The sequence below is a fragment of the Epargyreus clarus genome, unplaced genomic scaffold, assembly GCF_041222505.1.
Source record: "Epargyreus clarus isolate Ecla_fem2 unplaced genomic scaffold, WU_Ecla_fem_2.2 ptg000006l, whole genome shotgun sequence".
Classification (NCBI taxonomy): domain Eukaryota; kingdom Metazoa; phylum Arthropoda; class Insecta; order Lepidoptera; family Hesperiidae; genus Epargyreus; species Epargyreus clarus.
This window is the reverse complement of record NW_027332214.1, coordinates 2,874,506-2,889,654: the sequence shown is the minus strand read 5'-3', so window position 1 is coordinate 2,889,654 and position 15,149 is coordinate 2,874,506. Positions and strand designations below refer to the sequence as shown.

The window sequence follows — 15,149 nt, the reverse complement described above, 5'->3', positions numbered from 1 at the left end:
TACCGTAAAATATAGAATTTAAGATAAACAAAGGGTTAAAATTAAGTGAAATGGGTAAGAAAAAAAATCAAATGAATAAAGTAATTTAATGTTATAAATAATTTAAAGTATTACACAATAATTTAAATGCATTTTTTATAAACTTGAGAAATTTTGGACAACAACGGTTATCCATCCAATGCGTTGCTTAACTATGTAACGTGACGCAGACTTATATGTTATACTAAATAACAATTATAATATCTTACTATACTCTTACAATTAAGAATTAAATATCCATATCTACTTTAAGAGTTAGACAAAATAGCAAAGTTCTTCATCAAGCCAGGTAGATGTTCTTCACGTATCGGACAAGGTTCGTAGGACGAGCAGTCGTAACCTTTCCTTCCATTACGTATGGCTTCTTCAATCGCGGTGCTGTTCATTATTGATGAGATGAGCTTATTTCTGTAAAAGTATATTAATTTTACGACGAAATGTTAATAGAAAGAATTACTTGTTTTTATTTGAGTAATTTTGGTATAATAGATTTTGAAAATATGTCGAAATAAACAATGTGATGCCGTTGTCATGCCGGATTGCCGACATTTTACCACTTACAAGTATATGAATAGAATAGAATAATAATTTATTCACGATAAATAAAAAAGACACAAGCAAAAAACGCAGATCCAGCAACACGGACCAAATATTACAGATAATCAAACTAAAGACTATAGTAGAAATATCTACTCTATTAGTTACTAGGGAGTTGTATTAGTCTCTCGTCATTTTGCAATATACTTTCGTATACCTCCTGCATCCTACTGTGATAGAATTTACAGAAAAAAATGTCATAAAGAAACGTGATGAAAATGAAATTACCTGATAATCTGCTCCACGGTTCCACCAGATTCTCCGTTATTAGATCTCTGGCTTATCCAACATGCGATCCTTAATGGACAGCCGCGGCTTACGCTCAAAAATTGGCTGCTTAATTCCGAGAAAATGTTCGTTTCGTGGTTTTCAGAATCTAAAACTAAATAAGATTGTGCAGTCATAAGATTTATTTGCAATTTTGGCTTAGTAACTGGTAAACGGTTTGAGGCGTTAGAAGCCCTAGAATATTATTAATCTGGTAGTCCTGGACAAAAGCGAATACCTGTCAGAAATTCTGATAATTTCGAAGGTCAGGTTTTCCAGAAGAAAAAAACGGTTATGATAATGGATAATGGTGGTGGTGGTAGGCCCTTGGTGATATTCGAATTAATTTAACTGTGCCTACGGGCTCCCAAAAAATTAACCCCTTTGTGTCATCCGTTTTGCATCATAAAAATAATACTTTTAAAAATAATGGAGTAACCTACTAGAAAACTCGACTGATTTATTGCTAAAATTACACTATATTTTTATAAATTCTCATAAATCTATATAGGATTTCTTTACTCTATTATTGTCTATACAACTTCAGGCCGTAAAAAATAAAGTAAAACATACACTGTCTTTATTCGAGGCATTCTAATTTCAATTGGCACGCCAACTGACAAAATGTCAGTTGTATAGAGGACATGGAAAAGAATTAACGTTTCGGGTTACAAAATAAAATTTTCAGTGTCCATAGTTATGTTTTCTTAGGACAAGGACCAAACTACTGATTTCCGTAAGTATTATTTACTTTGTATTAAAATAAAAAAATATATTATTATGTATTTTAGACATATATACCAAACCATTATGTACATTTAGAGCTCGTAAGAACGTCTGTTAATTTGGTAGATATATATTTTTTCATGCCGGTTTTAAAAATCTTTTCGCACGAACAACATACCTACTTAATACATATGGACTTTTGCCATGAGTGTTAATATCAATAAACTTTTAGTGATACTTGCAACCTTGAAGATATATTATGAGTGTTCTGATGTAAGCAATTGAACTCTGCAGGTCATGGAGCAAATGTACCTGGTAGAGATATTCATAGACAAAGTGACCATATTCGCATCTGAAGAAGATGAGAAGAGTGGTGCTAATAAGAGTCTGATCATCAAAATTAAGTTCGGACCCAAAGTTGAGTTCATCATAAAAGAAGGTCAACTAGCTGTCAATGAGGAAACCAAGGATGACATTATGGAATGCGATGATCAAGGCAGACGAAAATGGACGCGAACTATAAGAGTTGGGAAGTCATATCTGTTTCCATCATATCCTGACACAGTTCTTATGATACTCAGCAAGTTCCCCTTGGAGATTGAAGTATGGAATGATGATGAAAACGAAGTTGAAATATTCGTCGGTATTGGTACGATGCACTGGGAAACTCAGTTCTTCCACATGCTGAAGGAAACTGCTGAGGCCTGTAAAATACACGATCCACTAACTATCAAACAAGTTACTCCACTATTTGCAGAATGTTGTTGTAAGCGTGTTGGCGAGATAGCGTTTATACTTAGACTGAGTGCCTTGGGCGAAAGCATAATAACAGAATTTCAGCAACCAATGAAAGATCCAGACTCATTTGTATTTAGAACTAATAAGGCACCTAGCATGTTCCAATGTAAGAGGATTGAAGGGGACGATCCGAACTTCTGTATGGTCGGCAGTCTATACGAAACTACTACATTGGAAGATCCCAATATTGTAAATAATGCGCAACAGAAAATTGAGATTTGCACCGAATTGCAAAGTTGTGGCGTTGGACAAAAAGGTGAAGATATTAGATGTAAGCATGATGCAGAAGAGAAACCAGCAAAGAAAAAGTATCCGATTAATAAAATAAGAATGGGAGACATTACAGGGCCATGTGGAAATGCTAATTGTGCATTAGCCCACAAAGTAAGGACGTATATAAGGAATTTAGATACATATAGAATTAAAGCTGAAGGTAATGTACGTGGAACTAAAGACGAAACTACTAGGAAAGTGTGTGGTACTTGTGTCTGTAAAGATGACCGTTGGCATCGTGAGGAATGTCCTGAAAAGTTACAAAAAGAAGGCAAGCAAGGCAAAGCTGTGTGTTCAGGTTGTGGAGGGATTACTCATGTTGGGGAAAGTTGTGAAGATCGTAAGAAGAATATGTATGGGACAGGTGTGACACCAAAGGGCAGCAAGACTCGAATTGCTTATGTTACTGAAGTACCTACTTTCAAAGATTCCGTGTACGGAAAAGATTATGTCGTAGAAAACCTTACAGCAAATTACAATTTCCAAGTAACACCGAATGCAACTTGTAATATAAAAAGTGGATGCGTTTGTCGCAATCTTGGATGTGGTCAAGTGCATATGCAAGAGCAGGAAAGTAACTTCGCTAGTACACCTACCATTAAAATTTCAGAAAATACATCCTATCCCTCAACTACATGTAAAAACTTAATGGTTTATAACGTAGAAGACGCAAAACCATCTCAACGTAAGATGACAGTATTAACTTGTATAGAAGCTCCTGACGACAAAGATTGTAAGTGCAGTCCGCCAAAACCCACACCACCTTGTAAAACATTCGACTGTGACTGTATTGCTGAAAAGTCAAACATAGCAGCGCGGAAAGCTCACAAGCCATACTGCCCGTCTTTCAAACACAAAAGCAGCTGTCCCGTGACCATGATGCATGAGGAGGAGGAGAAGAAGAAACAGGAGGACGATGAGGACGAAGCAGAACCTTTGCCGTACGGACTGCCGCCGATTCAACTTGGTCCTTGTCCGGTAATGGGTCGACCTTGTTCAGTGCCTGACGGTTTCGCGAGAATGTATAAGACTGCCGCTTTACCTGCACAGCCACCCAGTTACAATGACGCAGGCAAGGTGTGCTGTTCCAAGGAATACGAGAGAATTAAGAAGGCTATAAAGGATTATATGAAGAATGAGAAAGATCACGACTTTAGATGCATAAACAAATTCAATGTGGACACTGAAAGAAGATGTTGTGATAAGGAACAGCATCTGTTATCGCTTACTGGTAAAGCATGCTGCGGATCACACAAATTAGCAATTCAGGAAAAATACAAAAAAGATGATAATAAGTGATTTATTCACATGAATGTTTTATTTTGTAACCCGCTAGTGAATAACATCTCAATAAACTTATACAACTGATAACCATTGTTTTATTTGTTATTAAACCGAATTACAATACCTAAGTATAATTTATAATTGCAGTTACACATATAAGTAAGTACATTAAATACAAAAAGAGATCGAGCTTCGATTTCTGGACAAGAGTTTTTACTTTTCCTAAGTTTTGTTCTTATTAGAAAGGAATCACTTGTTTCAATAATGTAGAAAAAATATTATGCGGTCTCCTACATGCCTGAGAGTTTATGATGCTCTCAAAAGTCAGTGAAGTCTGTCAATCCGTATTTAGTCAGCGTGGTCAACGTTCGCCTAGTCTTCTTATTCTGAGAGAAGAACTGGGCCCAATATTGCGACTATAATGGGTTAACGTTATTGGTGAAATACTCAATACTTTGTTTGTGTGTACCCATTCAAGATTCTGGGTGTTTCTGAAGTATTTTATAAAGTTTGACAATGACTTTCAAATATTTTTAGGAATCTCGTGAAAAATTTTAGTGCAATGGGTGACGACGAAGATACTGACAGGAAAAAGAAAAAGAAGAGTGCATCCAAATATAATTACACGTTTGGAGATATACATCCAGGTAAAAATAAACTAAAATTTGGACAGAATGAGTAATTGCATGGATTTTTCATTTTTTTAAAACATTGTTAAGCAGAACTGAATGTAATTTAAATAAGAATTATTAAAAAATATATAAAAACTAATTATTATAGCTTTTCAATATAAGTAGTTATTACAATTGTAGCAATGCTTTTCAATTTAGTTTCGTTTGAATATGTTAATAATACATATTTTATAAACATTTGTTACAGGGGTAACAATCGGCCATAAGACATGCAACCCGTTCCTGAAGCCCGGCTACCCGGTACCGGGAGAGATGGGCTGGCTATGGAATGCTCAGGATATACCAGGGATGAAGGTAATTGTTAACAATTTTGATATTATAAATAGGCTAATACTTTCTTCAATATTCAATGGAAAGATTTCAGCAAGTTTTAAGGACCAGATCGATATAAATTTTACAATTGTTCTAAAATGTAAGATTTTAATTTTCTAATAATTTTATGTCTCTGCACAAATCCCATTCTTATGCAATTTCCTGATCTATAATTGCATAGGTTTTAAGGTTCTAAAATAACAAAATAAGTAAATGTTTCTATCATTAGCCCCGTCGCGGCTGGCAGCCCGGTGTCATCGGCAAAAGTGTTGCGAAGATGATGACGTTTAAGTGTCCCCGTGGAGGCCAAGACAAGGATAAAAGCAAGAAGAAAAAAAAGAAGGGCCACAGGCCGGGAGCAGACATGGGAGGAGGGGATTCTGAGCCAGAGGAACCATTAGAACCGAAACCAGCCCTCAGGGTACAGAGAAAAGGAGATGTTTTCACAATACAAGTAAGTTTAAAGATGCTAAACCGCTACGTATTTCGAATGTAATCCTATCGCCGTAGCTATTTATGCTGTATGCCTTTGCTGAAATGAATCACAGTGAAGTCGAACGGAGAAGTTTTTAACGATTATGTATCTGAACCAATGAATGTTAGAATCAATAGATCATTAAAGTAAATTAATATATACTTCGTTACAGGTAAATCCATTGAAAGATCTAACAGAAATAACAGCTAATGAAGACCCCTACGTGGATTGTGATCCTTTAGTGTTCAAGATCATAAAGAAGCGTAGCCCAGAAGAACAAGCAAAGGTAGAAGCGCGTAAGATGGTGAAACTGAAGAAACAGCGTGATGCTGAGATACGGAAAGCATTAGCTGAAGCGGTAGAAGATATATGTAAATGTGCCTACATGGATGTGTACTGTAATGATCTGAGTGCTATCGATAAAGTTATAGACAGCTGTCCAGCGTTTAAAGAACCAGACTGTGTTTGTAAGGAGGAATCGCTAAGTTCACTATCAAGTAATGCGACGTGGGATATAGAATATACGCCGCCTTTCGGTTGTTTTGATTTGGCGCCGAGGAAACGTAAAAACTATATTCATGTGGAGACTCAGTACACACCAGCGGACGCGGGTATTGCCGAGGTCGCTAAAGTGAAGAATAAGAAATCTGCTCCAGAAGTTAAGCCTAGGCGGAGAGTAGCTAAAAAGGGTTGCCCGTGTTAAATCTGTGAAGTTCTTGGTGCAATGGCGGTGGCATTACCACATCTATTTCTGACGTATAACAGTACCAAAGCTGTTGCTTTGGTCGCTGCAATATAAATACAAAGTATTCCATGGTCCTTAAATTAGCAAATCTGATTGTCCTCTGGGAAGGATTTCTTTACTATTTGGGATCAATAATAATATTAGCTCGGATAGTTTGCTACTTTCTTTGCATAAAAACATATAATTAGGACTGTCCAAATTATACTTGTCAATGTGATATTTATAAGTACTTAATAAAATTTGTAATTTGCTTCAATCTTACATTTATTTTATTACTGAAATCCCTATGTACTCTATAATATTAAATGCAGATTTTCGAATATTACTAACTTCATTATTAAGTAAATTATTTCCGAAAAAATCTTTTAGTGAAAAATTTTTCACTTTATTTTTCGTTCGATATTTATGTTCCGTTATTTTTTTTAATGAAAATATATTTTTTCTAATTAATGAAATTCGAAAATGGAAGAGACTAAACTCGGTGGTCAAAATTAAGTTAGGGATATCAAAATATGAAATAATAATAATTTGAAATTTAAACTATTATTAATACATACCTCTGTAATAGCGATCCGTATCATAGGAGCCTAAGCCTTTGTTGAAGAGTGGTAATAGTACACTCGTGGCTAGGATCATAGTGGCCCCAAAAGCTAATGCTGATGGGTTTATGTTCACTTTGGGTAGAGCCTGTGAAAAAAAAAACAATTATTTAATAATAAAATTATTTAATAATGAAATTATTTAGTATGACATATTCATGTGGCACTTCTGTCTTACTCTTATCTATCCTACCCTCTCATGCGTTATTTCTAATGTTTGAGGGAGAACCAAATACTAAAGTCTTCATTTGGGATGACGTTTTTTAATAAATAATGATAAGGTAAAGAAAAGTATAAAAATAGAGAGCACAATGAGTAAGACAGAAAACAGAAAATAAAATAAGATAAAAGAAAAAGAGAAAAATAGATAATTACCAAGCCAGGTAGTCCTCCAAATACGCTATCAATGGTCTTCTTAAATGGTATCGATACAAACGGCACCGTGAAATCTAAGCTGACCTGAAATATTTTTTCCAAAATAATCTATTTTGCAGAAAACTTTTTTAATATTCACAAATCAATAGTTTTTATACCTTAAGTGGAAAATCAAAAAATATTTATTTCGGTCTACAAAAATGGGTGATCATATACCACGTAATTAAACAAAATTATAAATTGAATTTTATAAATAATACATAGCTAACCAAAGTTTTAGTGCTTACAATATACAGAGTAGTTAATTAGTACATATCAATTAATGATAATAGAGTAGTTAATTAATAAGTATCAATTATAACTGAGACTAATTAAGGTAAAGTAAATTTCCAATCCCATAGGCGTAATGATAGACTGATAGAATTTTGAATGAATCGACTTACTTGAATATCACTGTTTTCATTATCAAATGCGATAAACCTCGATTTCCTTCCATTTCTTCTCATTTTATTTTCAGATGTAACCAATACCATCACATAACAGATAATGAACAACTTTTTAAACACCATTTTAAAAAATACGAAATGTATTAAAAAATATATGTTTGTAATAAAAAAAGCTAATTATAAATAAAATATACTATTAAATTTGTATTTTATTATTGAAAGAATTTATTTAGTTATTTTAAAATAACAAATTGCTTAGAAGAATGGTTATATTAAAAAAGAAGCAACAAAGTTTACAAGAACGCCTATGAACAAAAATTTCAACCAATTTAAGATTTTATCAGAAACTGTAACTTAATTTGACCTAATAAGAACAAGGTGTTTCTCTCGCCGAAACTTTACGCGCTTTGTCGGCATTTTACGGTGCATTTGCAGAAATAGCCAAGGAAACGGAGGTTCTAAGTGCTTCAGAGCATGCAGCTTCCGTGTATTGTTGTCAATGAATATGGAAGTCGGATGACACATAACAGGTTAGAGCCATACGTTATGGTGGAAGAGTAATGAAGACATAGAGTGGGTATTTTATGCAAGAAACAGCAAAAGACATATGTTTTTTATTAATTGAAGTAGCAAACGGTGTCTTAGGCAAACTGATATTGGCCTTAGACATCGTTTGCTATCACTGCTGCAGGTAGACATCTCTTAAGCAGAGCATATGTAAAACGGAATAGACATTTGTAAATTTGAGGGCAATTTGGAGGATCTCGTGTGAGCCGGAGGCACCACCATTACACACGGGAGGTCCCACTGCCACATCTTTGGTATAGCCTTTAGTGGTTCGACTCCGGAGGCACTACCGCCGTTCTGAATTTTTTCCTAATAACAGCAGCGTTAAGAGCTGCAAGTTCTTTTTGCTAACGTAACTTTCAGACCGTCCGAAAATGAAACAAACTTTAGGTTTTTGCTATAGAATTGGGTGCAACATTGTTAAAAAAGTATTAACTTACAGTATAATAGGAAATCGTACACGTGCACCTAACAAAAACGTCCCATTTAACTTCAGTGTCACGTCTATGAGAATAGTAACTCTACGAAAATATCGTTTTGTTGTACTCGAGTTTGTGACAATTTGTACCATTTGTAGCATTTTCACGCACCGTGAACCTTTGATGTCTCTTTTAGAATTACCCAGCTGTAGGGAACAAACATACATATGTAATTATTATGTAAACTTTTATTCTCAATTTGTTAATCTCACATGACATCATTTTTTATAACGGAAGTGTTAATTTTATTGTTTGGTTTAAAATGTCTGATGATGAGCTAGGAGTCTAGGAGTAAGCTCCTACTCCTCCTGGGGGTATCCCCCAGCTACTTTCTCTTAAAACAGCTTTCATCATCTATTAGTATATATATAAAGATGATGATATTGGTATATACCAAAAGATGATGAAGGTTTATTTGAGATTTGGGGTTACGGACGCGAATATCTACCGTCCACCTGATCGTAGGTAGGTATGTGAAGTCTACCAATACGCACTTTGCCAGCAGGGTGGTCTAGTGGTCTGTGGGAAAGTAATGGGTTGACAATGAAGTGTAGTAAATAGTATCACATCGTGGATATCTGTAATTAATCTCAAAACGTAGCCAATACATACATATATAAGTACATCAGAGCTAACATTTCGCTTACTATCCGCCAAACCAAAATATATTCGTACATTATTACTTACACTCATTATTCTCATAAGAAACAAATACTTACCATATAACACCTTCCATTACCTCTTTCTATTACAAATTAGTTCTCTTGCTTTAACGAAGATAGGGAATATGAACAGGTTATAGCAGAGTCAATCGTTCCTGTGTTCTGATTTGTGGTAGGTATATTTACGATTTCTTCCAACAGCCCTTAGAGGTAGCAACGGATCTGTATTCTACCTTAGATGGGATTTAAATCATGGGATCAGTGGATCGTGGATATCTGCAGGCAGCAGTAGCCACTTAGGCACTATTAGGTGGAAAGCCCAATCAGTTCTGTTTAAATGGAAGGGTGGGAATGGATAAGATCTGTGATAGGCATCACGTGGATATCTTCCTATTAGGAGTTGGTCATAGTTGTCCATGGGTGGCTGTGTCCACTTATTAGGTGTACTATAATCTCGTTTACTAATCTAATCTTCTTAAGAAAATGTCGATAATAGTGTCACTGTGTCGTGGCAGTAGCAGCGTCGTGGGAGTTTCGCGGGCTCGGCCCAGATAAGCGTGAACTTCTCCACTTCTTGTGGAGTATACGATGGTATGCGGCCACACATACCATCGTTTTTCCCGAGGTCGCTAGCCGGGTTGGAGCTCCCACTCTTGCCACCCGCAACCCCGAAAGCCCCCTTTTAGTCGCCTCTTACGACAGGCAGAGGATACCGTAGCCCTATTCTGGTCCCGGAACTACAGAGACAATTGCCTGCCTGGGGTTTTAATCTTAAATCTTCCATAACCATTCCTAAGTGATCCCTGCGCAACTGTATCGTTGGTAAGAGTCGATAATTTTACAAAATTGCATAAATTCATTCATAAATTCACTGAACTCTGAATTTTATGTTTGGTGGAGCATTATGTATCTTCTACACCACATATCGTGTCATGTTAAAAATCTGCATATTCACATGTCACACTATAGGTGTCACTAGAGGAGAGATCTTTGACAAACAATGAACTCATTTACCGCTCTGGATACCTAAGTCGTAGATAATCTACCACGTAACGCCCGTGTAACGTAGTAATTAGACCATACTTACGTCACTTCCATGTTCTTATGTAACGGAAGCGGTACCTATAGACTGATGTTGGCTGTCTTTAATGTCTATGACGACCGGCATGGAGGAGCGGTCACCATGCCGGTCTGATGCGCAGAGGACGCGTTCGATGCCCGGTCAGACAGGTAGGTATGTAAATGATGATGATTAAGTATTTACATTTCTGTTTCTGAGTCTGTGTTTGTGTATTTGTCTTTGTGCAGCCATTTGCCATTTGCCATTGCACCCACGATACAGGGAATCGCTCGGAAGGCTGTGAGTGTAGAAAACGTCTGGACTACTGTAACCTACTTCAAGTAAGACGCCTAATCTTTGGTTGATTGCTGTTGATTTGCTGTTCTTGAGAATTAAGTTGGATAGCTTTATATTATATCTACTTGTGTCCATCAGAAAACAACAGCTTCAAGGTTCTGTTATAAGGTAGATATATGATGGTGATGTTGGAGATTCTTAGTCTTACACTTTAAATACTCTTATAGAGAACTTTTTAGCTTGCGGGCTTCCTCATAATATTTTCGCAGTAGCAAAGAATAGATTGTTCCTACTATCTCAAATTTCACAAATCAACTTATTTTCTTTGGCAGTTCTGCATATGTGGTTGTTGTTGTCATGTGCGCTGCTTCTGTGTTGCATAAAAAGTCCTTGCAGTAGACCTACCGTACCGTTTGTTCATTTAATGGAATAGTAAGTTTTTGAGAAAATTCAGACAATTTATGAAAAATTCGTTGCTCCGATAACATCAACGAATCGTGACCGCAGTGTCGCGTGGCGTTGCGCAATACGAAGACGTCGCACAATGGTTTCCCCATGTGATTGTTCCTGGGCAGTGTACGGAACGCCACGTATATAGTGGTGCTGGTCGCGGAAGACGCCAGTGTGTCCAGACCTGAGGATGAACCGGATAGAGCTGCTGTTGCTTGCGTGCGCCGCGTGTGTGATGGGGGAGTACAATGATGGGTGAGTGGGTTTTGGTAATTTTGATGAGCACGTAGGTATAAAGCAAAGGAGCAACTATTAATGAGCAGGCACCACTGCTGCACCTATATCTGCCTAATAACAGCAATGGTGACCGCTACTATGTTCCCGTTTGAAGAGTGTGGTAAAGGAGATACTTTTCGAGGCATTCCAGCGTGGTGGTAGAACGATCATTTAATTAGAATGAGTTTCTTCAACAGTGGTTTTCTGCCAAGCACCAGCTACCAGCGCACAGAAGACCAGCTCGCGCAGCCATCAGCCAGGACCGAAAAGAGTAGAGAAGATCGCGACAGTCAGCCTGAGAGGACGCAGAGATTCGGAATTTCTTCTTATGGAAGTACGGGAAGCCAGGTATAGACTTTGTATAATTTGAGTAACGATTTTATTAAAAACAAGAGTAGATTCTGTTTGGATCGTAAGGAAATAGGAATTGTTTCAAAATCTCCAAGATCATGTGTATTGCTTACACAAGGAATTTATACAAAAATATTTATTATTAGGGTTAGCTATACATCTATGAGTGAGTTTAGGTAAATTCTATTTCTTTCTAGTTTCTAATTTAATTTCATAAAAAAAAACTACTCTGATAATACTCGTATTAAGGCCGTAGAGGTTTGAAAATGCTGGTTACATCGACTTTAAGTCATTTTTATCAGCATCAGTCAAATTGTAAAGATACTAAAAATCCTTTCCAGTCACCCTATGGAGCTACAGCGCCAGGTCTTTACGGGCCGGTGAAGATAGACCTCGGCGGCGTTCTTCTGGGGTCTATCCTGGGATTCGGCGCCGTCATTATCCTGCCTAAGATAATACACGCATTTTCTTATGGATACGGAGGCTACGGACGAAGTGAGTTATCTTTGGTTTTTATGTTCTTATTTTTCGTATTGTTAAATATTCATAAAATAAATATTGTTAACAGTAAAGACAGGTATGTTACCCGACTGCGGAGGGTAATGTCTTACGTAGATATGTCTCATTCTTTGCAGTCTCAAAATCAAAAATAAAAAGTCATGTTATCTGGTTTCTTATTCAATTGCCCATTGGTGTCCCCAGGTGCAGAATCAGACCAGCTCGGCCAGTTGTCAGAGCTGCTGACTCGTTTCGACGACACGTTGAACAGATACAACATCGACTCCGGCGCCTGCATGCAGCGCCTCGCCTGCTCCTACGTCCAGCTCGCCAACGAGAACATGGTCACTGGCAACGCTTCTGAGTTTGACGCTATGCTGACTACTTTGACGCAGTACGTTAATTTATGTACCTATATAGATTTTTTGCTAAGTTGGTAAATACCGCTGGGTGGTCAGTAGTTGGCAGTAACTAATGTAGGTATATTTTGAAAGATGGGAGAGCCAGTATCTATAGTTTGCCGGCTGAGGTATGACTGCCACATTTTTTTCTATCGTGACGTATTTATTGCGTTTCGGTGGAAGCGTGTTTGGTTTTTATATCATAAAGAAGTAGCAGACGAGCATGCAGCCCACCTGATAGTAAGTGGCTACTGCCGCCCATGGACATCTGTAATCAATGCCAGATATGATTAGATAATTACCTGAGGTCGGCCACAAATGCGCCGCTACCCTTGAGGGGTAAGCCGGAACGCCTCGGAAAAGTATGTCTCCCTTACCACACCCTTCAGACCAGAACACAGCAGCGTTTAACACTGCTGCTGCTGGTAGTAAACACATACCCACAGTCAGTTAAACTACATGATCACTTGCTACCTCAGCGTTATATCAAAACTTTTTTATTTCCAGTAATTCCCTAATCCGGCGTATGTTGGACGGCACATCGATAATGAAGGCCATGTCCGCTGGCCGCTCGCTGCAGACCGACTGCCATCAGCTGTACCCCAATTGTGAGCTGGATAAGAAGACAGTTGTTAAGATCCTGACTCAGCTTGTGCCTTCATGAAAGATGTTATGAGAGTAAAATGAACTAACGTAGGACTTTAAGGGTTTTGTATCAATTATTGCTATGCAATATGTAAATGAAGTTTAATGAATAAAAACTTAAATACGCAATTTTCGTTCATTTCTCTAACCTATTATTATCAATGGGTGTAGGTCTGGTACTGTTTCTAAATATACCCGACCTAGATACGTTGAATTAAAAAAGGTTTTAAGAGGTTCGTTTGTGCTGACGAGCAAGATATGTCTCATAAAAATGAAATATTTTTTATACGAATGCATATATTGTGCTAAATACTATAATTAAGTTTCATTTAGATATACTTAGTAAATATTGCTTTGAGCAACATGCCCATTAAAACACATTATACCTAATTAGATTTAAACGATGTGTACTTGTAAGTAACTTAGTTGAAAAACTAATAAGCCATTAGAGGCTTATCCCCTCAAATGTAATTTACTCATATTTTAATAAGCACCTATAAAATACTATTAATCAGATATCATTAAGTGATTGAAACATGTGGTTCTCAAACTTCACGTTTTAGCAGATGTAGTAAATAAAACAAACCAATTATAAATTTAACAATTTTATTAATTAAATCAACACCAATCCCTATCTACATCTGATATGCTCCGCATCTAATTCAACATGTCTTACAACCATAACCTCAATTCAATAACGAACTATTAATTTAGAATATATTCGGGGAATAAAGATAATGAGTGTATGTTCTCTTTACACAATGAGGTCTATAATATAACTTATGTATAGAAATTATTTTAACAATTTACCTATTTTTTTTCTAAGTCATTGCAATATTTAATAATAAATGTGAATTTTGATACCTGTACCTTTGATGTCGTGTATATTTTATTAAAAAAAAACATAACAATTTGTTGAACACACTGGTGTCATTTTAATTATTGTTACTAAATGTCAAAAATATATTTTTTAAAAGATGTGTGTTATGGAGTCTCTTTCGCCGCTTCTCCTCCATAACGAAACACCTTGTGAAGTCGTGGTAGTTGTATTGACATTCAAAAAGTGCTCTGTGAAGAACCTATTTTGAATTTAAAAAAAATGATTTGATTTGATTTGAAATTTTAGAAATTATTTAGATGTATAAATAGGAATACCGAATAAAATAATCGAGATTTTTTAATAAAGGTAACGAAAAACCGACTTTCATGAAATAATTTTACATTTTAAGTTGCTACTGATGAAACTGTGGGGGTCAAGAGAGCAATGGTTGAGAAACGTTGTTCTACTCTAGAGGTGTAAAAGCACGATCTATCTAAGTGTTAAGTGGTTTAGAAGTATAGATAGATTTAAATATAAAGTGTTTGAGCATGTGAATTTGGCCATTTTGATTTGGCATTCATCTTATTAAGCTATGTGTTTTACTAAGGCCCGTTATTATTAATCAATCTAAGCATTTCTTGCCCACCAAAGATTGAAATTTGACTATTTCCAAGAGACGAAAAATGCCAAAAGTTTTGATCTTTTGCAGACAAAAATTAGATATATTATTATTATTATAAATAACGGGCATATATTATGAATATTGTCATAGTGTTCCGTGCTTGCTTTCTATTCAACATTTTTGTATTAAATAAAAAGAAAAATGTTAAAGTGTGCCATTCTGTCTACCTAGAAGTGTTCAACTCTTTACTCGACTCAATTACATATATTTAATGGATTAATTGAGCACCAATACTATCCATAATTAAATTTGAACAATATATTTATAAAAGGTAAAGAAAATTGTAAACACTGATTTGCCTTGTGAACTCATGTTGGATCTACTTGTTTTATA

At 36.1% G+C, this 15,149-nt stretch overlaps 3 protein-coding genes across 6 annotated transcripts; 2 read left to right on the top strand and 1 right to left on the bottom strand.

The window, feature by feature from the left end:
• Window positions 1–175: 175 nt before the first annotated feature.
• LOC140742668 (uncharacterized) lies at window positions 176–7,752 on the bottom strand. The gene is made up of 5 exons (XM_073073623.1): window positions 7,626–7,752; window positions 7,183–7,266; window positions 6,766–6,895; window positions 865–1,018; window positions 176–447 (listed from the first exon to the last, which is right to left on the bottom strand). The coding sequence occupies exons 1-5, from the start codon at window positions 7,749–7,751 to the stop codon at window positions 288–290; spliced, it is 654 nt and encodes a 217-aa protein (XP_072929724.1). The 5' UTR covers window position 7,752; the 3' UTR covers window positions 176–287.
• On the top strand, window positions 1,482–6,466 carry LOC140742667 (uncharacterized). 3 transcript variants are annotated; one of them, XM_073073621.1, is made up of 5 exons: window positions 1,482–1,639; window positions 4,522–4,631; window positions 4,864–4,970; window positions 5,218–5,442; window positions 5,636–6,466. In XM_073073621.1, the coding sequence occupies exons 2-5, from the start codon at window positions 4,547–4,549 to the stop codon at window positions 6,164–6,166; spliced, it is 948 nt and encodes a 315-aa protein (XP_072929722.1). In that variant the 5' UTR covers window positions 1,482–1,639; window positions 4,522–4,546; the 3' UTR covers window positions 6,167–6,466. The 3 variants fall into 3 exon arrangements, with proteins under 3 accessions (XP_072929722.1, XP_072929721.1, XP_072929723.1); XM_073073622.1 differs by having other exon boundaries at window positions 1,484–1,639; window positions 4,512–4,631; XM_073073620.1 differs by lacking the exons at window positions 4,522–4,631; window positions 4,864–4,970; window positions 5,218–5,442; window positions 5,636–6,466 and adding an exon at window positions 1,924–4,071.
• Window positions 7,753–10,976: 3,224 nt separating the features above from the next.
• LOC140742666 (uncharacterized) lies at window positions 10,977–13,445 on the top strand. 2 transcript variants are annotated; one of them, XM_073073618.1, is made up of 5 exons: window positions 10,977–11,398; window positions 11,605–11,767; window positions 12,112–12,265; window positions 12,473–12,662; window positions 13,177–13,445. In XM_073073618.1, exons 1-5 carry the CDS (start codon window positions 11,334–11,336, stop codon window positions 13,331–13,333), a joined length of 729 nt encoding a protein of 242 aa, XP_072929719.1. In that variant the 5' UTR covers window positions 10,977–11,333; the 3' UTR covers window positions 13,334–13,445. The 2 variants fall into 2 exon arrangements, with proteins under 2 accessions (XP_072929719.1, XP_072929720.1); XM_073073619.1 differs by having other exon boundaries at window positions 11,152–11,398; window positions 11,617–11,767.
• The last annotated feature ends 1,704 nt before the right edge of the window (window positions 13,446–15,149 follow it).

What these genes read in the sequence shown, in the direction of transcription:
- LOC140742667 (XM_073073620.1), top strand. Translation starts at nt 1,927, where the DNA reads ATGGAGCAAATGTACCTGGTAGAGATATTCATAGACAAAGTGACCATA.
- LOC140742668 (XM_073073623.1), bottom strand. Translation starts at nt 7,751, where the DNA reads ATGGTGTTTAAAAAGTTGTTCATTATCTGTTATGTGATGGTATTGGTT. An exon ending in TACGGATCGCTATTACAGAG is followed by an intron (nt 1,019 to 6,765) that starts GTATGTATTAAT and finishes AATCTTATTTAG; the next exon opens with TTTTAGATTCTGAAAACCAC. An exon ending in ACCGTGGAGCAGATTATCAG is followed by an intron (nt 448 to 864) that starts GTAATTTCATTT and finishes ATACTTTTACAG; the next exon opens with AAATAAGCTCATCTCATCAA.
- LOC140742666 (XM_073073618.1), top strand. Translation starts at nt 11,334, where the DNA reads ATGAACCGGATAGAGCTGCTGTTGCTTGCGTGCGCCGCGTGTGTGATG. An exon ending in ATGGGGGAGTACAATGATGG is followed by an intron (nt 11,399 to 11,604) that starts GTGAGTGGGTTT and finishes AATTAGAATGAG; the next exon opens with TTTCTTCAACAGTGGTTTTC. An exon ending in ATACGGAGGCTACGGACGAA is followed by an intron (nt 12,266 to 12,472) that starts GTGAGTTATCTT and finishes TGGTGTCCCCAG; the next exon opens with GTGCAGAATCAGACCAGCTC.